The sequence below is a fragment of the Macaca mulatta genome, chromosome 8, assembly GCF_049350105.2.
Source record: "Macaca mulatta isolate MMU2019108-1 chromosome 8, T2T-MMU8v2.0, whole genome shotgun sequence".
Lineage (NCBI taxonomy): Eukaryota > Metazoa > Chordata > Mammalia > Primates > Cercopithecidae > Macaca > Macaca mulatta.
In genome coordinates, this window is record NC_133413.1 from 154,749,342 (window position 1) to 154,771,195 (window position 21,854).

The 21,854-nt window shown below is 57.1% G+C and overlaps 3 protein-coding genes and 1 long non-coding RNA gene across 17 annotated transcripts; 1 reads left to right on the forward strand and 3 right to left on the reverse strand.

Annotated features, from left to right (window-relative positions):
• Nucleotides 1-444: 444 nt before the first annotated feature.
• TMEM249 (transmembrane protein 249) lies at nt 445-2,422 on the reverse strand. 3 transcript variants are annotated; one of them, XM_077944708.1, is made up of 6 exons: nt 2,027-2,422; nt 1,802-1,952; nt 1,473-1,567; nt 1,185-1,380; nt 1,009-1,094; nt 445-759 (listed from the first exon to the last, which is right to left on the reverse strand). In XM_077944708.1, the coding sequence occupies exons 2-6, from the start codon at nt 1,950-1,952 to the stop codon at nt 640-642; spliced, it is 648 nt and encodes a 215-aa protein (XP_077800834.1). In that variant the 5' UTR covers nt 2,027-2,422; the 3' UTR covers nt 445-639. The 3 variants fall into 3 exon arrangements, with proteins under 3 accessions (XP_077800834.1, XP_028708957.1, XP_015001770.2); XM_028853124.2 differs by having other exon boundaries at nt 1,802-2,116; XM_015146284.2 differs by lacking the exons at nt 1,473-1,567; nt 2,027-2,422.
• A 151-nt stretch (nt 2,423-2,573) lies between these two features.
• On the reverse strand, nt 2,574-5,752 carry FBXL6 (F-box and leucine rich repeat protein 6). Of its 2 annotated transcripts, none has more exons than XM_077944686.1 (9): nt 5,321-5,752; nt 4,918-5,076; nt 4,746-4,791; nt 4,279-4,410; nt 4,097-4,204; nt 3,891-4,004; nt 3,591-3,822; nt 3,111-3,357; nt 2,574-2,822 (listed from the first exon to the last, which is right to left on the reverse strand). In XM_077944686.1, exons 1-9 carry the CDS (start codon nt 5,722-5,724, stop codon nt 2,675-2,677), a joined length of 1,590 nt encoding a protein of 529 aa, XP_077800812.1. In that variant the 5' UTR covers nt 5,725-5,752; the 3' UTR covers nt 2,574-2,674. The 2 variants fall into 2 exon arrangements, with proteins under 2 accessions (XP_077800812.1, XP_001090364.2); XM_001090364.5 differs by having other exon boundaries at nt 4,728-4,791.
• Nucleotides 5,753-5,817: 65 nt separating this feature from the next.
• SLC52A2 (solute carrier family 52 member 2) lies at nt 5,818-8,462 on the forward strand. Of its 11 annotated transcripts, none has more exons than XM_001090939.5 (5): nt 5,818-6,339; nt 6,475-6,714; nt 6,817-7,684; nt 7,782-7,905; nt 7,991-8,462. In XM_001090939.5, exons 2-5 carry the CDS (start codon nt 6,585-6,587, stop codon nt 8,201-8,203), a joined length of 1,335 nt encoding a protein of 444 aa, XP_001090939.2. In that variant the 5' UTR covers nt 5,818-6,339; nt 6,475-6,584; the 3' UTR covers nt 8,204-8,462. The 11 variants fall into 11 exon arrangements, with proteins under 11 accessions (XP_001090939.2, XP_015001765.2, XP_077800825.1 ...); XM_015146279.3 differs by having other exon boundaries at nt 5,818-5,882; XM_077944699.1 differs by having other exon boundaries at nt 5,818-5,882; nt 7,309-7,684.
• An 8,277-nt stretch (nt 8,463-16,739) lies between these two features.
• LOC144330926 (uncharacterized) lies at nt 16,740-20,895 on the reverse strand. Its single transcript, XR_013397573.1, has 2 exons — nt 19,887-20,895; nt 16,740-17,006 (listed from the first exon to the last, which is right to left on the reverse strand). It is a non-coding gene; the product is annotated as an uncharacterized LOC144330926 (long non-coding RNA).
• Between the last annotated feature and the right edge of the window lie 959 nt (nt 20,896-21,854).

Consider the following 21,854-nt stretch of genomic DNA (forward strand, 5'->3'; position numbering starts at 1 on the left):
GGACTCTCACGCCCACCCCCTTGGAGCAAGCGGCAGCAGCTTTGTGGCTATTGGGGCAAGCATGCACCTCAGGCGCACGGCTTGTTCTCTGGCTGCACCCCACCCCATTGCTGGTTGGAATAGCAGCAGACACCAGATCCAGAATGGGCCAGATTCTGATTTCTGGATTCCACACATTGGTCAGCACTTCTGAGGTCAGGTAGGACAAATTAAGTGCTGCTGGCTGAGAGGCCGGAGTTCCCAGCCTCTCTAGTGATGGGCCCAACCTCAGAGACCTGACTATATACCATCCCTTGCTCCCAGCTGTTCCTGCCTTCAAACCCAAGCTGTGGGGTTTGCTTCAGCCAGCTGGAAGGCACTGGCTCTCTGAGGTCCTAGGAGTGTGCAATAGTGGAAGACCTAGGCATCAGAGTGCCTCCCCTGCCCCCGAAAATGACCCGTGTGGAAGCTGAGGCAGCTTTATTGAAAGGAAGGACAGTGAGTGGGTCTCACAATTTGATCTGCCCCAGAGTGGGGCTGGGAGGTTACCGAGAACGCAGTCCTGGGGTGGAGGAGGCCCTCAGAATCACACCTCCAGGTGTCACACCTCCAGGCTGGACTGAGAGGAGCTGGGCTTGTGACCCACGGGGTTCTTACGCATCACGGTGCGGCGCTAGGGGGTGGCCAGTGGCGAACCACGTGCCGGTAGGAGGTGGCCAGGTAGTCGAAGTAGTTGATGTTGAGTTTCCGGGCGATGTAACGGCCCAAGTATTCCATTTGCTGTGGGAGCAGGTGGCGCTCAACTGGGGCCGGGACAGGACAGACCCCGAGTCGCCGTCCAGGCGTCTCCTTCCCCTACCAGGCCGCATCCCCAGTCCTGCCCGAAGCCCTGGCGCCCTCTCCGGCCCCCAGCAATGAGGACTGCATTGTATTTACCCTCTGCGTGAGGAAACGGCCCCACCCAAAGACCTTAAACAGTGATCTTGTCTTCCTGTTCCGAGAGAGGGCGCGTGTCTGGGCGGAACCCACCTCGTAGCGCTCCGACAGCTGCACCAGCACCAGCGGCTCCAACCTGTGGCCGCCGAGGACCAGCTGGAAGAAGCACCTTCCGTAGGCTGCGGGGAGAGTGGACTCAGCCGGCCTGACCGCCCCTCTGACCTCCCAAGCGGCCTCCCCGTCCCTGGCCCACCCTCCCGGCCAGTCACCGTCGGAGTTGAGGGCCAGGCGCACGTAGACCAGGTGCAAGGGGCCCTGGCACACGGTGCGGCCCTGGATGGAGAAGTGGTACACGCCGCGCGTGTGGTTCAGCACCAGGCGGCGTCGCGGGAGCGACGAGATCACGAGCCACAGGCCCACGCCCACGCCGTACGCGAGGAAGACCCAGGTCTCCTGTTTCTGTACCTGCGGACGCCGCAGGGAGCGTCTGAGCTGAGCGGCACGAGGCCGGCCCTTGGGGGAGGAGGGCGATGGGGGTCGGGCCCAGGGGCTCACACCTCTCTCAGGGAGCCCAAGCTGACCAGGACCACGCAGACGACAAAGAGCAGCATCCCCTTCCACAGCGTGTCCAGGTAGTACTCGAGCACGAAGACTGGGGGCGGCGCGGCGCATGAGGACGCCCCGGCCCTGCCCGCAGCCAGGGGTGGCGGTGCCAGGGCTTGGCCCTGACTGGCTGGGTCCGCGCAGGGCTAGGGGAGGCAGTGTCTCCGCCCCCAGGAGCACCGACTGGCCCCGCCCAGGGCCCTGGCTCTGCCCACCTGGCTCCGCCCTATTCAGGCCCGTCCCCGGACCCGCCCCACCCCGCCCCGCCCAGCCTCGCGCGCACCGTTTGGCTGCTGCTGCATGAATGGGTAGAAGCTATTGTTTTTGAGGCGCCTGGCCAGGTGGCGCTCCGGAGAGGAGAGTCCTAGGGACCAGAGCTGGAAGCGCCAGCCGATGGAGGTCGTGGGCAGGCTGCCGGGCCTGGCCTTAGGCATCTGCGTCAGGCAGAGGTGGTCAGCCCGGCCGCTAGCCCGCTGCCACCGCCTGCTGCCCACAGCGACGCTCCTACCTGGGTGAACAAATTCTTCAGGGCTGCAGGCCCAGGAAGGAGCAGGAGCTCATAGGCGACTGGCAGGGCAGCGAGGCCAGGGAGCGGCCCAGGGTGGAACGCGCACGGGTTCTAGAAGTTCTGGGCGGGTTCTAGAAGGGGCCGCTCTGTTAACCACCTCCTAGGGAGTCCGGGGTGAGGTCCTGCGGTGGGCATTAACTTCTTGGCCAGTCCATCCCCTGGAGGCCCCCTGTATGGCCTGTTCACAGTCCTCATCTGAAAGGTGGATGGATGGACACCCTAGGACTGAGCTGGAGAGAAATTTGCAGGCGGGGCCCCACCTCTCCCCCTACATGCAACCACAGACAAGCTCACCAGTGTTCCTGAGGGTGGAACACACACACTGGTGCCAGCAGTGGGCAGGCAAAGGCATGGCCACCTGCAGGCTTAAGAGCCCATGGGGCCATCCTGACCCCACAACACACAGGCTCTGGGTTGGCTGTAGCCCCAGTGGCTCCATCAGGTATAACCCGTTGCCCAACCCTACCTTGAGGACCACACACAGAGCTCCCAAAAACGTTTTATTTAAAAAAAAATGCTCAAATATCTGAAATTGGGCAAAGGTAGGGGGTGGGCAGGCGGGCTGAGGTGTCCCAGGTCTGTGGCTGCCTAGCTGGGCAAGGGGCTGGTGAGCAGCTGCTCCAGACACCACTGGACTTCCTCCAGGCCCCGGTAGGCCCGCTTCAGACCCCGGGGAAGGCAGCGGCAGGACTCCAGGTTGAGGTAGAGCAGGCCTGGGCAGCTGCTGATCACAGAGCTGTGGGGAAAGCAGGCCACAGGAAGTTGAGCTGTTGCCCCAGAAGGGCTGGGCCAGGTTAGGGAGCTGTGCCTGCTGGTGTTCCACACCTGGCTCTGCCACCCATAGCCACTAAGACCAAGCTCAGTTCCCCTGGTGTCCCTAAGCCCACCCCACGCAGGGGCTTGGACAATATGCATGCCCTCTGACCCCTGGAGCTCTCAGGCCAGGCAGGACACCACTTCCAGGCCCCAGGCAGATGCGGTGACAGCCACCCTGGCTCCAGGGACTGGGGTTAGGGATGCTGACCTGACCGTGCTGGGTGTGACCCGGGTGCCCCTGAGGTTAAGAGAGCACAGGGCTGGGTGTGAGCCCCCAGGGGTGCTTAAGAAGGCAGCCAGGGCCTGTTCCAGGTCCTTCTCACTGAAACCCTGGCCACTCAAGTCCAGTTCTCGCAGTGTATGGCACCACTTCTGAGTCAACAGGGGGCTGCCCTCCTTGGCTAGAGTCAGCCGGTCTGACGTGCCATACAGGCCCAGATGAAGCTGCTCCAGCTCTGAGGTGAGAGGAGTGAGCATAAGCTGCAGGGCGACAAGGACTCCCACAACTCACCCGCCCGGCCACCACCCAGGACCGCTGACCCTGGCACAGCACAAGGGTCCCCACACCTCACCCATTCAGCCACCACCCACACCTCACCTGCCTGCCCACCACCCAGGACCACTGACTCCAGCATGGCACAAGGGCCCCCACATCTCATGCGCCTGGCCACAACCCAGAACCACTGACCCCGACACGGCAGATCCTGAAGGCCAGCCGGCGTGATGCGCGCACAGCCACGAAGATCTAGTAAGCGCAAGTTGGGAGAGCCGTGGAGTAGGCGGCCCAGGACCTCGTTGCTTACAAAGTTGCAGGCTGAGCTCGCCAGGCAGAGTTCCTCCAGGCTAGGGAAGCCTGGTCCGGGAGCCACCCCTCGTCCCAGAGGCTTGGGCAGCCACATCAGGTTCAGCAGCCGCAGCACCTGGGGGCAAGGCCCAGGCTGTAGATAGGGGAGCGTATAAAAGGTGGGAGAGGCAGGGCGCCAGGTACCTGGAGCTGGGGGCAGCCTTTCTGCAGAGCCTCAACAGGCAGCTGAAGGGGAATGCTGTTACGGTTGATGCCGCTGCTCACCTCCAGAACCTGGAGCTGGGGGCAGCAGCTGCCCTGCAGAGGTGCGGGGGAAGGGGGTCACAGGGTCAGTGGCCTGGCAGTCCCCGGCTCAGCATCTGCCTCTGCTCCCACCAATGCCAACCTACCAGCAGTGCACCCACGATGGCTGTCGTCTGGGAGCTGTAAGTCAGCCACAACTTGCGCATTCGGGACCCTGCCTCCTCCAAGAAGCTTACCACAGCTGTGGACTCCACCTAGGGTCCCAATACAAGAGCACCCGTCACCCCAGCCTGGGCTTTTTCAGGGCCCCTTGGGACACAGGGCTCACCATGGAGTGCTGTAGGTCCAGGCTATGGAGCTGGCAGCAGGCTTTGGCTAGCATGACCAGAGCATCAGCAGTCACACCGTGGCAGCCGGAGAGCTTTAGGAAAGTGAGCCGAGGACAGGACTCGCCTACCAGCTGCGGGGAGACAGAGGGGCAGCTGGGGTTGGGAGAGGGCAGGCTAAGATCCACAAGGGAAACAAACAGGTGGCTGGTGCCAACCCCACGCTACCGCCTTAGCTGCGACCTCCTTTCTGCCCATGTCAGGCCTACTTGGGTGTCCCCGCCTCTGACACCTCCCTGCTGGAGGAAACAGCAGGAAAGGAGAACCAGGCAGGCAGGCAGACCTCCCGATGGAGCAGCGTTGGGCCCTCAAGGTGCCTGACCCACTTCCTAGAGTACTCAACAGTCCCAGAGGGTCACAGCTGGTGTGCAGGGCAGCCTGGAGCTCTCACCTTCAGCACGGGGTGTACCTGAGACTTCCAGTGGATGAGGGTCAGCCTCTGGAGCTGTGAAAACCTGGGCCGACAGCAGAGGCAGAGCTGCACTAATGTTCCCACACGAGTCCTTCCCACCCAACACCTTGGTGCAGGGAGACAGAAGGAGCCTGGAGCCAGGGGACAAGGAAAAGAGGGAACCCCTCACCGATTAGGCATAAGCCACTCCAGGGAAGCAAGAAGCTTCTTCTCCGCCTTGACCCCGCCCTTGGCAGGCCGGCCGGCCAGCGGGGACGACAGGGTCACGGTGTGCCAGAGCGCGGGTTGGGAAGCGGCCTCCTGCCAGCGGCGGCACACGCGCGCAGCCCTGGGAGGACAGCGTGCTGAGGCTGCCGGCCCCTTCGTAGGTGATACCCCCTCTCGCAGCGCAGTGGACATCCCGGCTCAAAGCCGGGCTCCTGGGACTCCAACCGGGCGCCTAAGGGGCTGCGCTCTCGGGCGGAGGGGTGCGCGCTCCGATGCTTTCGCCCTCCGCCCCCGCCCGGGCCACTGCTCGGACCACGTCTGGCCCAAGTCGCTGCGCTCGGCGACGGGCCCGGCAGCAGCGTTACCTGCCGAGGAAGGGCATGGGCCCGTCCGCCGCCACCAACAACCCGAAAATCTGCACCAGGATTTCCAAGGGAATGCGGTCTCCCCAGCCCGCGTCGGGCCCTTCCTCGGGCGAGGGCGCCGGGTCGGGCCTGAGCGTGGCCTTGGGCTTGGCCGCGGCGCGGCCCGGGGGCGGCTGCCGGGGAGTGCGGCGGGCAGCGCGGGGAGTGCGGCGGGCAGCGCGTCGCTGTGCGCGGGTCCGGGCGGGTCCGGGTTCGGACAGCACCAGCAGCATGCTGTCGGACGGAAGCAGGTGGTACCCCGAGCCGCTCGGCGCCAGCCGGTCCCACCACCAGTCCTCGGCCGAGCGGGCCCGCGGCGCTGCCCGAGCTCTGCGCCGGACCTTCCGGGAGGCCGGGGAAGCCATGACCACCGACGGCGCTTGGGGCAGCTCCAGGGAGCGGAACGGGCGGGGCTTACAGACTGACACCCCCCGACTCTTCTCTGCGCCCGCCCGCTGACCCGCTTCCGGGGCGGGACTTCCGGCCGTGGGCCATGCCGGGGGCGGGCCCGGAGTCGCGGCGGGTGAGTCTGGTGGTGGCTGCTGTCGGGTCCTGGGCTGTCTGGACTGAGGCGGCGTCCCTGGGCCGGACGGCGGCGTCCTGGCGTGGCGGGAAGCCGGCACTAGAGCGGGAGCGCACTGGGCGCGGGACCGGGAGGCGTAGGGTCGCCCATCTGAAGCTGGTGAGAGGGCGGCGCCCCTACGAGCAGAGCCGCCCCAGCCACTCCCCTGGGATCTGACTTGGCTCCTGCGGTCCCGGGCACCGCGAAGCCCTGGGGCGTGCTTGGCTCCTGCTGGTAGGCGCCCTGTCCCAGTGTCCGGCTTGGGGTGGTGGTTGCAGTGACTCCAACCCCGCCTCTCCCTGGAGAGGAGGGCTCCACTCGCTCCTTCGGCCTCCTCCCCTGGGGCTGCAGCGACTCGGGCCGGCTTCCTGCTTCCCTACCTGCCGGCGGTCCCGACGCTGGCGGGCGGTGCTGCTGGGTACGTTTTAGCCAATCCTCCCCATCCCCACTCCTGCCCGGGGCTCCCCCTGTTCCCTTGGTCTCACCCTGTTCCCTTGGTCTCACCCTGTTGATTCCGGTTCTGTATCCTGCCTATTTGTCTGTTTCTTTCAAGCTAGAAGAGGTCTTCAGTTCCCAGAAGAGCCAAAGCGTCTCTGGACCTAGGTGGGAAAAGAACTGGCTGTGACCTTTGCCTTGACCTGGAAGGGCGCAGCCTTGGACTGAATGGCAGCACCCACACCCGGCCGTCCGGTGCTGACCCACCTGCTGGTGGCTCTCTTCGGCATGGGCTCCTGGGCTGCGGTCAATGGGATCTGGGTGGAACTACCTGTGGTGGTCAAAGAGCTTCCGGAGGGTGAGTGGGAGGAGGTGCAGGTGTGCCCAGGAAGGTGGGCCCTGTCAGTTCTTCTTCCCTTGGGTATCATGCCCCTGACATGGTCTCCTCCCTTCCCTGCAGGTTGGAGTCTCCCCTCCTACGTCTCTGTGCTTGTGGCGCTGGGGAACCTGGGTCTGCTGGTGGTGACCCTTTGGAGGCGGCTGGCCCCAGGAAAGGGCGAGCGGGTCCCCATCCGGGTGGTGCAGGTGCTGAGCATGGTGGGCACAGCTCTCCTGGCCTTTCTGTGGCACCGCGTGGTCCTAGTGGCAGGACAGTCGCATTCCGTGGCCTTCTTAGCACTGGCCTTTGTGCTGGCGCTGGCATGCTGTGCCTCTAATGTCACTTTCCTGCCCTTCCTGAGCCACCTGCCACCTCGCTTCTTACGGTCATTCTTCCTGGGTCAAGGCCTGAGTGCCCTGCTGCCCTGCGTGCTGGCCCTAGTGCAGGGTGTGGGCCGCCGTGAGTGCCCACCAGCCCCCATCAACGGCACCCCCGGCCCCCCACTCGACTTCCGTGAGCGTTTTCCCGCCAGCACCTTCTTCTGGGCACTGACTGCCCTTCTGGTCGCTTCAGCTGCTGCCTTTCAGGGTCTCCTGCTGCTGTTGCCACCACCATCTGTACCCACAGGGGGCTTAGGATCAGGCCTCCAGGTGGGAGCCCCAGGAGCAGAGGAAGAGGTGGAAGAGGCCTCACCATTGCAAGAGCCACCAAGCCAGGCAGCAGGCACCACCCCTGGTCCAGACCCTAAGGCCTATCAGCTTCTCTCAGCCCACAGTGCCTGCCTGCTGGGGCTGTTGGCTGCCACCAACGCACTGACCAACGGCGTGCTACCTGCTGTGCAAAGCTTTTCCTGCTTACCCTACGGGCGTCTGGCCTACCACCTGGCTGTGGTGCTGGGCAGTGCTGCCAATCCCCTGGCCTGCTTCCTGGCCATGGGTGTGCTGTGCAGGTACACAAGGGCCCTTCAGCCCCTGTGCGGGTGGAACTCAGGGCTGGGAGCCAGGTCCTGGCACAGTCAGCCCTGACACTCTGCTCACTCTCTACAGATCCTTGGCAGGGCTGGGCGGCCTCTCTCTGCTGGGCGTGCTCTTTGGGGGCTACCTGATGGCGCTGGCAGTCCTGAGCCCCTGCCCGCCCCTGGTGGGCACCTCGGCAGGGGTGGTCCTCGTGGTGAGCACACGGGACGTGAAGTGGGGTGGGGGCGTTTTCGTGGAGCAGGCACATCTCACGCTCAGCTGCTGCTGTGTCCCCTCAGGTCCTGTCGTGGGTGCTGTGTCTTGGTGTTTTCTCCTACGTGAAGGTGGCAGCTAGCTCCCTGCTGCATGGCGGGGGCCGGCCGGCATTGCTGGCAGCCGGTGTGGCCATCCAGGTGGGCTCTCTGCTCGGCGCTGTTGCTATGTTCCCCCCCACCAGCATCTATCACGTGTTCCACAGCAGAAAGGACTGTGCAGACCCCTGTGACTCCTGAGCCTGGGCAGGTGGGGACCCCGCTCCCCGACGCCTGTCTTTCCCTCAACGCTGCCACCATGCCTGAGTGCCTGCAGCCCAGGAGGCCCGCACACCGGTACACTCGTGGACACCACACACTCCATAGGAGACCCTGGCTCTCTGGGGCGGGGGGAAAGGGCAGGGAGCAGGCTTGGAGCCAGGGACCGGTGGGGGCTGTAGGGTAAGCCCCTGAGCCTAGGACCTACGTGTGGTTTGCATAATAAAACATTTTTATTTAATGAGTTGGCATTAATTCTTTGAGCATCTCTTTCTGTGTGGATGCTTCTGTGAACTAGAGCCATGGCCGGGCCTGTTTAACAGGGGCCACCTCTCTCCAGGCCCTGGGCAGGTCCTTACCCACCGCAGGCTGGTCTCACAGATCGTACAGTCATGGCCCTCTGAGCCCAGACTCCCCTACATTCCTTCTTGGAACTGCCCTGGGCTCTCTGGGCACACAGGAGCTACCAGCTTCGGTGGTCAGAGGAGTAGAGGAGCCTCTTCCCAGCAAGGCCACTGCTCCACGAGCACCTCTCAAGGGCATTAGGGTCAGTTGGATGGGGCTGCAATGTGCCGAGCCCCGTGCCCACCCTTAGCCCTGGAGTGACGGCCTGCCTGCTGGCTTCCCAGGAGTATCCTGCTACGGATTTATACCGGGGGTTGGTGTGCAGGCACCGGGGTACTCAGTGAGGGGGACTCAGAAGAGACAGAGTTTAAGGTTTTAGCCCGTCAGGACCCTTTGGCCTGAGTATTGCCCCCTCCCCTGAGCCTCTAGCCTCTCAGTGCCAGCTCCTTCTGCAATCAGACCCTCAAAGGCCCCAAACCCTTTCTTTAGGCAGATTTAGCTACAGCTGCCTTCTCCCTGGGCTGATGGCACACCGCCCCTGGCCCTGAGCAGCCTGGGCCTGTAAGTGTTGGCATCTGCAGGGAATAGGACCTCAGCACTGACCATGGCCTATCCTGGGCTGGGTGGTTCTCAGGCACCCACAAAAAGGGCTGGAGCCGCGAAAGAACTAATTGAGAGGAGCCCCTGAGCCTGGCAGCAAGGATCTGGAAGAAAGTGCTGGGGGAGGCCGTGCCAAGGTAGGAGCCTGGCTTTCTTCACCTTGTGGGCAGCCACCCCAGGGAGGCAGGACACCGAACTGTGAGCAGTGTGACGGGCCTGGCAGCAAGGCCCATTCTCACAGGCAAGAGGCCCCACTTCTGCAGAGGAGCCCCTGCAGCCGCAGGGAGCGTACAGGCACTGGGGAAGGTGGGTCTGTTCCTGCTGCCCAAGCTCTGCCTGCGACGGTTCGGCTCTCTGGAGGCCCTTTCTGATTGTCCTTGGGTTGGCTTGCACATGGGCCTTTGAAGGCTTGGTCTTCCTTCCTGCTTCTACTCCCTCCTGTCTTGGCAGGACCATCCAAGGAGGAAGGAGCCCCCGTGACCGGGAAAGCCTCTGGTCTGGGGCCCCATCAAACATCAGGGCAGGCCAGCTCCCAGGGGACTCAGGAACCCCAGCTCTGAGGGCAGAGGCCACCGCCAGCTCCAGCCTTCTAGGATGCTGCCACCTGAGGCTGGGCCCCTGTCCCGCTGACCCGGCTGCTTCCCTTTGGGGGTTGCAGGTACTGAGGGCTCTAGGGGGTGGGGGCTGCAGGTTGAGTGAGTTTCAGAAGTCACCTGGTAAGAGAAGAAAGCTTCTGAGGGAGGATGAGGACAAGGATGGGACGAGGTGGCTGGTGTCGGTGGCACGGCTGTGGGCAGGCAGCAGGGCTCCTGGTCTCATGCTCGCCCCCTTCCCCTCATCGCTCTGCCCCCACCACTATCAACACTGGTGCTTGGGGCCTGCCCTCTCCTGTCCACCCGGGGCTGGAGGCTGGTGGAGCCACCTCCCAGCTTCTTCCTGTCTTCCCTCCCATAGGGCAGCGATCAAAGGCACCCATGGAGCCTCTGCTGTGTGCCACACATGAGCCGCACTCCCCCAGGCCGCAGAGGAGCAAGGTGCACAGGCCTGAGTGAGGAATCCCCTGCCTTTTGAAGTCTCTGTGAGCTTCCTGCCCATGCTCAGTAGGAACTGGGGCAGGGGTCAGAATAATAATGGCAGGAAGGTGCCTCGGGGCCGAGGCCTTGAGCACTGCTCACTTACAGTTTCCCAGGGCTGAGCCCAGGGCCAAAGCTGGGCCCCTGGGAGGCAGGATAGCTGCACAGCAAGTGACCAGAGGTTCCGAAGCGCGAAACCCTGCCCGAGAGGAATTTGGAGGAGACTCCATCCTCCACCAGAAGGCAGGAGTGGAGCCGGACCCGATACCCCGCACCGTCCCCAGAGGGTGGTCCCCTGAGTAGGAGCAAAGCCTGCAACTCACTGTTCCTTGTCCCACCACAAGGAAAAGTCTCCTGGGCTCCTTAACAGCAGAGAAGGGGCCAGGTGCAGTAACTCATGCCTGTAATCCCAGCACTTTGGGAGGCCGAGGCAGGTGGACCACCTGAGGTCAGGAATTCGAGACCAACCTGGCAAACATGGCAAAACCCTGTCTCTACTAAAAATATAAAAATATACCGGGCGTGGTGGCGGGTGCCTGTAATCCCAGCTACTCGGGAGGCTGAGGCACAAAAATCGCTTGAACCCAGGAGGCGGAGGTTGCAGTGAGCCGAGGTCGTGCCATTGCACTCCAGCCTGGGCGACAAGAGCGAAACTCTGTCTCAAAAAAAGAAAAAAAAAAACAGCAGCAAAGGGCCAGCCAGACCGTGGCCACCACGTGCAGCTGCCACCCCCAGGTGCGTGGCCATCCCATCTGATGCTGATCCCGTTTGTGTGGGCACAAGCCTTGCTGGCTGTGATTGAGCAGGTGACCAAAGAGCCTTCCCCTCCTTCAGTTCCATAGTTCTCTGCCCAGCTTAGTCCCTAGACAGGTACAGGTGACTATGGGGTGAAGGAACAGTTGCACCCCTTGATTTTTTGTTTGTTTCTTAGAGATCGGGTTTCACTCTGTTGCCCAGGCCTGAGGCTCAAGTGAGGTCAAGGACTCAAATGATCCTCTCACCTCAGCCTCCTGAGTAACTGGGATGGCAGGCACACACCACCACCCTAGCTAATTTTCTTTTTTTCTTTTTTTGAGACTGAGTCTCACTCTGTCACCAGGCTGGAGTGCAATGGCGCAATCTCGGCTCACTGCAACCTCTGCCTCCCGGTTTCAAGTGATTCTCCTGCCTCAGCCTCCCAAGTAGCCGGGATTACTGGCGTGTGCCACTACGCCCAGCTAATTTTTGTATTTTTAGTAGAGACGAGGTTTCACCATGTTGGCCAGGCTGGCCTTGAACTCCTGACCTCAGGTGATCCGCCTGCCTCGGCCTCCCACAGTGCTGGGATGACAGGATGAGCCACCACGCCCAACTGAGGGTTTGTTTCTATCAGGATGTTTTCTCATATCTAAAACCATCTTGGGCCAGGCACCATGGCTCACACCTGTAATCTCAGCACTGGGCAACATAGTGAGATCCCATATCTACCAAAAAATTAAAAATTGACTGGGCATGGTGGTGAGAGCCTACAGTCCCACTTACTCCGGAGGCTGAGGCAAGAGGATCACTTGAGCCCAAGAGGTCTAGGCTGCAGTGAGCCTTGATTGTACCACTGCACTTCAGCCTGGGTAACAGAGCGAGACCCTGTCTCTAAATAAAATTAATTATCTTGGAGATTCCCCAGAGGTTTGTCCTTTTACCTCCTGCTCTTGATTCTCAGGAGCTCTTATGGAGCCCCCTCACTTTTCATGGCAACATAGGTATTTGCATGGTGTCTTGTGGGCGGAGGATTACCCAGGTGCCGAGGCAAGAGACTGAAGGCACAAACTGTTTCAGTATAATAAAGAAAATAGACTAAGAACAGTCATAATACAAATTAGATATAGAGATGAGCATGGACAATTATCAATCATTATTATAAACATTAATTGTTAGCTTTTAATATTACTCTTTGTTGCATTACTAACATAACCTAGGAATAACCGACGGGCATAGGGTCAGGTGATGAAGGGACACTGTGAGAAGTGACCTAGAAGGCAAGAGGTGAGCCTTCTGTCACGCCGCATAAGGGCCGCTTGAGGGCTTCTTGGTCAAGCGGTAACGCCAGTGTCTGGGAAGGCACCCGTTACTTAGCAGACCGTGAAAGGGAGTCTCCTTTCCTTGGAGGAGTTGGGGAACACTCTGCCCCACCAGCTTCTTGTGGAAGGCTGGATATTATCCAGGCCTGTGTGTAGTCACCCGGAGGCCTAAACCCCTCCCTGTGGTGCTGTGCTTCAGTGGTCACGCTCCTCCTCCACTTTCATGTTCCTCCCATACTCCTGGTTCCTCTTTGAAGTTCGTAGTAGATAGCGGTAGGAGAAATAGTGGAAGTCTTAAAAGTCTTTGATCTTGGCCGGGCGCGGTGGCTCAAGCCTGTAATCCCAGCACTTTGGGAGGCCGAGGCGGGCGGATCACAAGGTCAGGAGATCGAGACCACAGTGAAACCCCGTCTCTACTAAAAATACAAAAAATTAGCCGGGCGCGGTGGCGGGCGCCTGTAGTCCCAGCTACTCAGGAGGCTGAGGCAGGAGAATGGCGGGAACCCGGGAGGCGGAGCTTGCAGTGAGCCGAGATCGCGCCACTGCACTCCAGCCTGGGCAACAGCGTGAGACTCCGTCTCAAAAAAAAAAAAAAAAAAAAGTCTTTGATCTTTCTTATGAGTGCATAGAAGAAAACGCTGACATATGCCGCCTTCTCTCTCTGCTTTTGCTACCTAAGAGGGCAGGGCCCCCCGTCCTGTGATCATGTGACTTGCTTCGCTTTATCAATCTCTTAGAAGATTCACCCTCCTTACCCTGCCCCCTTGTCTTGTATGCGATAAATATCAGCGAGCCCAGCCGTTCGGGGCCACTACAGGTCTCCGCGTCTTGATGGTAGTTGTCCCCCAGGCCCAGCTGTTTTCTCTTTATCTCTTTGCCTTGTGTCTTTATTTATTACAATCTCTGGTCTCTGCACACGGGGAGAACACCCGCTAAGCTTCGTAGGGCTGGACCCTACAGTGTCTTAGTTCGTTTTGTGCTGCTATAATGCCACAGACTGGGTAATTGATAATAAACTGGGATTTATTGGTTCTAGAGATTTGGAAGTCCAAGAGGGAGGGGCCACATCTCATGAGGACCTTCTTGCTGCCACGTAACATGCCAGGAGGCATGTGGCTGGACGGAAAGCGGCCAAACTCATCCTTTTATAGGGAATCAACTCCCGAATTAATGGCATTAATCCCTTCATGAGGGCGAAGCCCTCAAGACCTGATCACCTCTTAAAGGCCCTACCTCCGGCTGGGCACGGTGGCTCACGACTAATCCCAGCATGTTGGGAGGCCAAGGCGGGGGGATCACAAGCTCAGGAGTTCAAGACCAGCCTGACCAACGTGGAGAAACCCCGTCTCTCTAAATATACAAAATTTGCCAGGCATGGTGGCACATGCATGTAATCCCAGCTATTTGGGAGGCTGAGGCAGGAGAATCGTTTGAACCCAGGAGGCAGAGGTTGCGACGAGCCAAGATTGCACCACTGCACTCCAGCCTGAGACGACAGAGCGAGACTCCATAAAAAAAAAAAAAAAAAAAAAAAAAAAAAAAAAAAAAAAAAGGTCCCATCTCCAATACTGCCACATTGGGGACCAAGTTTGTAATCCATGAACTTTGGGGGACACATTCAAACCACAGCACATAGCTTCAGTTAAGAGACTCTTCTCCTTTTACAGAATTGGTTAGGCCACCAAGGCCTTGCCCAGATTGTCATATGGAGAGTTCTGCTCTTTCACTAGGGATGACCAGCTGCTGCTGCGGACCTTGGGTTGCTGTTATGAAGGAGTGCCTGCAAATTCTCCTGAGGGTGCAGGACCCAGGCCGTGCAGGTGACCAGGAAGGTGATTTCCTGGCAGGCCCAGGAACATAGAAATTGACCCATGATAGGTATTGTATTTCTTGCCTCTGCAAACAAGCAAACAATACAGGTCCACTCTGATATTTCTTTTCTTTTCTTATTTATTTATTTATTTTGAGACAGTTTCACTCTTGTCACCCAGGCTGGAGTCCAACGGTGTTAGCTCACTGCAACCTCTGCCTCCTGGGTTCAAGCGATTCTCCTGCCTCAGCCTCCCAAGTAGCTGAAATTACAGGCGTCTGCCATCACCCCCAGCTAATTTTTGTTTTGTTTTTTGTTTTGTTTTTTTGGGACCGAGTCTCGCTCTGTCACTCAGGCTGGCGCAGTGGCACGATCTTGGTTCAATGCAACCTCCACTTTCCAGGTTCTCCTGCCTCAGCCATGTGAGTACCTGGGACTACAGGCACGTGCCACCACGCCCAGCTAATTTTTTTATTTTTTATTTTTAGTAGAGATGGGATTTCACCATGTTAGCTAGGATAATCTCGATCTCCGGACCTCGTGATCCACCTGCCTCGGCCTCCCAAAGTGCTGGGATTACAGGCCTGAGCCACCATGCCCGACAATTTTTGTATTTTTAGTGGAGACAGAGTTTCACCATGTTGATCAGGCTGGCTGTGAACTCCTGACCTCAAGTGATCCACCTGCCTCGGCCTCCCAAAGTGCTGGGATTACAGTCGTGAACCACTGCACCCAGCCCCAATTTGATATTTCTTATGAAAACTTCCAGCAAAGCAAACTTAAGGTGGCCTATATGGTGCATTTACAATCTTTCTGCACCTGTGTAAATAATTGGACCACATTTGCTGACACCAGCTTCATTTTATGGCCTAGTGTGATTTATTTTTTATTTTATTTTATTTTATTTTGAGACAAGGTCTCACTTTTTTGCCCAGGCTGGAGTGCAATGGCACAATCTTGGCTCATTGCAACCTCCACCTCCTGAGTTCAAGCCATTCTCCCGCCTCAGCCTCCCGAGTAGCTGGGATTACAGGCACGGGCCACCACGCCCGGCTAATTTTGTATTTTTAGTAGAGACAGGATTTTTCCGTGTTGGTCAGGCTGGTCTGGAACTCCCAAATTCAGGTGATCCGCCTGCCTCGGCCTCCCAAAGGGCTGGGATTACAGGCATGAGCCACTGCAGTCAGCCTTTTTTTTTTTTTTTTTTTTTTTTTGAGATGGAGTTTTGCTCTGTCGCCCAGGCTGGAGTGCACTGGCACGATCTCGGTTCTCTGCAACCTCTGCCTCCTGGGTTCAAGCGATTCTCCTGCCTCAGCCTCCCAAGTAGCTGGAACTACAAGCATGCACCACCATGCCCAGTTAATTTTTGTATTTTTAGTAGACACGGGGTTTAGCCATGTTGGTCAGGCTGGTCTCGAACTCCTGACCTCAGGTGATCTGCCCACCTCAGCCTCCCAAAGTGCTGGGATCACAGGCACCAGCCACAGCACCCGGCCGAGCGATCTTTTTTTGAAAATTGTTTTTAATCAAAAGAGGAAGTGGGAGTCAGCAATGAAATCTTTGAACTTTGGAATAAGCAAAACCTATCACTGGTATTTCCAGTGGAAAAGTGCACGTGATTTAGAGTTCAGGTTCCCAGGTTTTCTGACTGTGATTTATATTCCTGCTCTTCATTGTCTCTGAATGATTTTACGGGTCTGTAAATTACAAATAATTGATAGCAATGCAAGTCATTCCCTTTTATACACATGTAAGTAATTTTGGTCCAGAGGAGGTGCCACTATTTTTTCCTTTGGAAAAAGTTTGTCTCACATCTATTTTTATATTTCAGCATTTTATGTTTCAGCTTTTTATCATTCCTTTACTCCATATAAATTTGTGATTCTCAGGAGGTGGAGGTTGCAGTGAGCCAAGATCATGCCATTGCAACTCCAGCCTGGGCGACAGGGCGAGACTCTGTCTCAAAAAATAAAATTCGTGGTAGGCTTCTCTTTTGAACGGGTCATAACAATTTTCCTGGTTTCCTCATTAGTTAATTTGTTTGTTTGTTTGTTTGTGTTTTGAGATGGAGTATCCCTCTGTCACCCAGGCTGGAATGCAGTGGGGCAATCCCAGCTCACTGCAGCCTCTGCCTCCCAGGTTCAAGGGATTCTCCTGCCTCAGCCTCTCAAGTACCTGGGATTACAGGCACCAGGCACCATGTCCAGCTAATTTTTGTATTTTTAGTAGAGACGGGGTTTCGCCACATTGCCCAGACTGGTCTTGAACTCCTGACCTCAGGCGACCCATTTGCCTGGGCCTCCCAAAGTGTTGGCATTACAGGCCTGAGCCACCACACCCAGCTAAGTTAGTTAAATGAATCTTTGACACATTGTCCTCATTTCCTAGGGTTGCCAGAACAAATTACCACAAGGTTAGTGACTTAAAATTGATGAACAATTTTATTCTTAGTCACTTTGCAAGCCAGGGACCTCCAGCCAACAATGCCCCAGCTGGGCCTCACTGTACCATACTACCTGCTGCAGAGACAGCTGGTTCACTCAGCCCACCTAGGCTGAATCTGGCTTGCGCACTGGTTCCCAAGTTCTTGTCCTGCACTTATGAAGAATGGGGATACACTGGCAAACAAAGAGTGAGGGTGGAGATTTTACTGAGTGATAAAAGAGGTGGGGGTTTATTGAGTGATAAAAGAGCTTTCAGCAGAGAGGCGACATGGGAGGTCCCCCTACCTAAAGGCAGGAAGTCCCCTCAATGTGGCTGAGTCCAGAGCTTTTATGGGCTCAGTATTGGGTGGGGGCAGGCCATAGGTAGTATTAGAAAAGGCAACATTCAACTGGTTAAAAAGCATTATTCAGGCCGAGTGTGGTGGCTGGCTCCTGTAATCCCAGCACTTTGGGAGGCTGAGGCAGGCGGATCATCATCTGAGGTCAGGAGTTTGGGACCAGACTGGCCAACATGGTGAAACCCTATCTCTACTAAAATACAAAAAATAGCCGGGTGTGGTGGCATGTGCCCGTACTCCCAGTTACTGGGGAGGCTGAGGCATGAGAATTGCTTGCACCAGGAGGCAGAGGTTGCAGTGCGTCAGGATCGTGCTACTGCACTCCAACAGCCTGGGTGACAGAGTAAGGCTCTCTCTCTCAAAATAATAATAATAATAATAATAATAATAAAAGCATTATTCAGAAAGAATCCATCAGGAAAGGGCAGGCAAACAGGAACAGAAATTCTCGCTCTGGGTCTCAGGTTTCATCCCAGACCAGCAGTTCTGTGTTTCAGACTTCAGGCTTTTTTTTTAGCTTGGAGGTAGGGTTTCACTGGGGACCTGCCTCTGTCTGCCTAGGCATTTGGCTACCTCCTGTCGCTATCAAAATGTCAGGGCTGAGTTCAGTGGCTCTTGCCTATAATCCCAGCACTTTGGGAGGCTGAGGTGGGGAGGATTGCTTGAGACTAGGACTCAAGCAATCAACACTGTCTCTAGATAAATTTTTTTTTTTTTTTTTTTTTTTTGAGAGGGAGTCTCGCTCTGTCGCCCAGGCTGGAGTGCAATGGCCGGATCTCAGCTCACTGCAAGCTCCGCCTCCCGGGTTTATGCCATTCTCCTGCCTCAGCCTCCTGAGTAGCTGGGACTACAGGTACCCGCCACCTCGTCCGGCTAGTTTTTTGTATTTTTTAGTAGAGATGGGGTTTAACCGGGTTAGCCAGGATGGTCTCGATCTCCTGACCTCGTGATCTGCCCGTCTTGGCCTCCCAAAGTGCTGGGATTACAGGCTTGAGCCACTGCGCCCGGCCAGAAAAATTTTAAAATTAGCTAGGTGTGGTGGTGCATGCCTATAGTTCCAGCTACTTGGGAAGCTGAGAAGGGAGGATCCCTTGATCCCAGGAGGTCGAGGCTACAGTGAGCCGTGATCACACCACTGCACCCCAGTCTGGGCCACAGAGTGAGACCCTGTCTCTTAAAAAAATAAAAATAGGACCAGGCACAGTGGCTCACGCCTGTAATCCCAGCAATTTGGGAGGCCGAGATGGGTGGATCACGAGGTCAGGAGATCGAGACCATCCTGGCTAACACGGTGAAACCCCGCCTCTACTAAAAAATACAAAAAACTAGCCGGACGAGGTGGCGGGTGCCTGTAGTCCCAGTTACTTGGGAGGCTGAGGCAGGAGAATGGCGTGAACCCGGGAGGTGGAGCTTGCAGTGAGCTGAGATCTGGCCACTGCACTCCAGCCTGAGCGACACAGCGAGACTCCATCTCAAAATAAATAAATAAATAAATAAATAAATAAATAAATAAAAAATAATAATAGTGCCAGGGGCCGGGTACGGTGGCTCATGCCTGTGATACCAGCACTTTGGGAGGCCAAGGCGGGTGGATCACAAAGTCAGGAGATAAAGACCATCCTGGCTAACACGGTGAAACCCTTTCTGTACTAAAAATACAAACAAAATTATCCAGGTGTGATGACAGGCTCCTGTAGTCCCAGCTACTTGGGAGGCTGAGGCAGGAAAATGGTGTAAACCTGGGAGGTGGAGCTTGCAGTGAGCTGAGATTGTGCCAGGTACTCAGGAGGCTGAGGCAGGAGAATCACCTGAACCCAGGAGGCAGAGGTTGCAGTGAGCCAAGACTGTGCCATTGCATTCCAGCCTGGGCAACAGAGTGACACTCTGTTTCAAAAAAAATAAAAAAATAACAGCCAGAAATTTATTCTCTCACAGTTTTAGAAACTGGAAGTCTGAAATTGCAGTGCTGTGTGTGTGTAAACAAAACAGATAAACAAAAACACTGGTCTGAAATCAAGGTGTCAGCAGGGTTGGTTCTCTCTGAGGCTCTGAGGAAGAACCCGCCAGTTCTCTTTCCTGCTGTGGAGCTGCCGGCTCCGGGGCACCTCTGCTGTGATAATCTCAGTCCCGTCTCTACCTCCATCTTCATGTGGCCTTTCTCTCTGTGTCCCAAATCTCCCTCTCTCTTCTCCTGTAAGGATACCAGTCATTGGATTCAGGGCCTGCCCTTACCCACAGTAACTTTGTCTAAAAGACCCTTGGCTTAATTTCATCTGTAATGATCCCATTTCCAAATAAATTTGCATTCCCAGGCTCTAGGGGTTAGGACAGTTTCTTCTCCTTCTCCTTCTCCTTCTCCTTCTTCTTCACCAGGCAGTGGCAGTGGCGTGATCTCAGCTCACCGTAACCTCTGCCTCCCAGGTTCAAGTGATTCTCCTGGATTCTCCTGCTTCAGCCTCCCAAGTAGCTGGGACTACAGGCACACGCCACCACACCCGGCTAATTTTTTGTATTTTAGTAGAGACAGGGTTTCTGCATCTTGGCCAGGATGGTCTCAATCTCCTGATCCACCCACTTTGGCCTCCCAAAGTGCTGGGATTACAGACGTGAGCCACCATGCCCAGCCTGGGGCTCTTTTGGGGGATGGTGCTCAGCTCAGGAGACATGAAATGAACACGTGCTCATTTTATAGCTATGTGAGAGCCACGCTTCTTTTTTTTTTTTTTTTTTTTTTTTTTTGAGACAGAGTCTCACTCCGTCACCCAGGCTGGCGTGCAATGGCTTGATCTCAGTTCACTGCAACCTCCGCCTCCCAGGTTCAAGCAATTCTCCCACCTCAGCCTCCCAAGTAGCTGGCATTACAGGCACACGCCACCAGGCCCAGCTAATTTTTGCATTTTTAGTAGAGACGGGGTTTCACCGTGTTGCCTGGACTGGTCTCGAACTGACCTCAGGTGATCTGCCCACCTTGACCTCCCAAAGTGCTAGGATTACAGGCGTGAACCACTGTGCCCAGCCCCTTCTTTCTTTAATGACAGTTTTGGACACCAAAGAGACTGGGAACACAGGGTTTTGGGAACGTGAGAGTGCTGGGAGGTGACGGATGGGCTTCAGAGCGGGGCTGCACTGAAAGGCTGGAGTGAGCTGCATTTCTGGGGCTTGGATGGGGCAGGGGCAGGGGCTGTGGGCACTTGGGTCCTGGGGAAGGCTTTCACCACGTCCCTGGGCCCTGTGGCTCAGTTGTGTGACATCGACTCCCCGCCTCACCCTCAGGGGCAGGATGTCACACCCCATCCAGGGCCCTGCAGTCCGGGCAGGATCCTAGGCCACAGTGTGGCTCCCATGATGTGAAAACAGGACAGAGGTCATTTCCTTCATTCATTTTGGGGGTGTCTCCCAAGAGTGGGTGGCAGAGTCCTCCACCCGACGCTTCCCACCATGGGGCAGCCATGTAGGTTTGATGGCCAAGGCTCCCTGTGATGGCAATGCCCGGGCCCCTAGGCAAGGCACGGCATACCCCGCCCTGCAGCTCTCACTTTGCTCACGTCACTGCACAGATGCCTGGAGGCCTTACTGTGTCAGCCCACATGGCTCTTCTGGACCTGTTCCATTACACAGGAAAGGTTGCTGAGGGAGGCAGATGTTAGCAAATGAGAACACTCCACAAAGCCCGGCTCTGGGAGGGGCCCCAGGTCCATCTGTCAAGTTCTAGTCTGGGCTTTGGGGATGAGGGACTGGAGGCCAATCCCTGTCCTGCTAGCAAAGTGATGCAGGGCACACAGAATCACTGAGCACAGCATACTTGACCGTGGGGATGACGGACTTCACAGGAGACACGCCATAACAGAAGGGGCACTAGAGGGCTGGAGGCACCGGCTTTCCCTAGGCTGGGACCACCCCACTGAAGAGATGCCTTTGGGTTCAGTCCCAGTGGGAGGAGCAAGAGGAATGTAGGAAGATGAGGATGAGGGGCCACTTGTGGGAGGAGGAGGAGCCACTTGTGAGAGCTGCGAAAAGGCCTTGAGGCCTGAAAACCTCTTACTTCCAGCTGCTGGCTCAGGAGCCCTGGTGGATTCCACAAGGACGGTGTTTTATTTCATGCTCACAGTGGGGTCTAGGAGGGCTTCCAGGCAGTAAGTGCCAGGACCCGTGTTGGCACCCGAGGATCCCTGGCCTGTTCGGGGACGGTGACGTCAGTTCATCAGCAGCCTTGCTGGCTGCATGGAGTGCCCGGGCCTGTGCCCCTACCCAGCCAGGGCTGTCACAGAGTGAGGAGTAGCAGCCTCGGGCACTGAGGAGGCTGTGACGTCACTGACGTTCCCATAAGAAGCTAAGTTTATTTATTTATTTTTATTTTTATTTTTTTTGAGACGGAGTCTCGCTCTGTCGCCCAGGCTGGAGTGCAGTGGCCGGATCTCAGCTCACTGCAAGCTCCGCCTCCCGGGTTCACGCCATTCTCCTGCCTCAGCCTCCCGAGTAGCTGGGACTACAGGTGCCCGCCACCTTGCCCGGCTAGTTTTTTGTATTTTTTAGTAGAGACGGGGTTTCACCGTGTTAGCTAGGATGGTCTTGATCTTGTGACCTCGTGATCCGTCCGTCTCGGCCTCCCAAAGTGCTGGGATTACAGGCTTGAGCCACCGCGCCCGGCTGAAGCTAAGTTTAGACAGGGACCAAGGCGGGCTGCAAACTGGACCCCAGAATCTGAAGTCCTGGCCCTGGGTAGGTCTCCCCATGGGCACAGGAGCTGCTCCAGGACCCCTGTGGCCACTCTCCTGGTTGTCTTCCAGTTCCCAGTCAGAGGCATCTCCTTGGCCCTCGCACAGGCAGGTGGTGAGTTGGAGTCCTGAGGTTAAAGAGATTCACTCTAATCACACTAGCACGAAGTGCTGAGGAGGGGGCGATACCTCAGGAAGCCCTCAGCCCTCCCCGGGTTAGCCACGCGCTTCTCACTGCAGTCCTTCCTGCA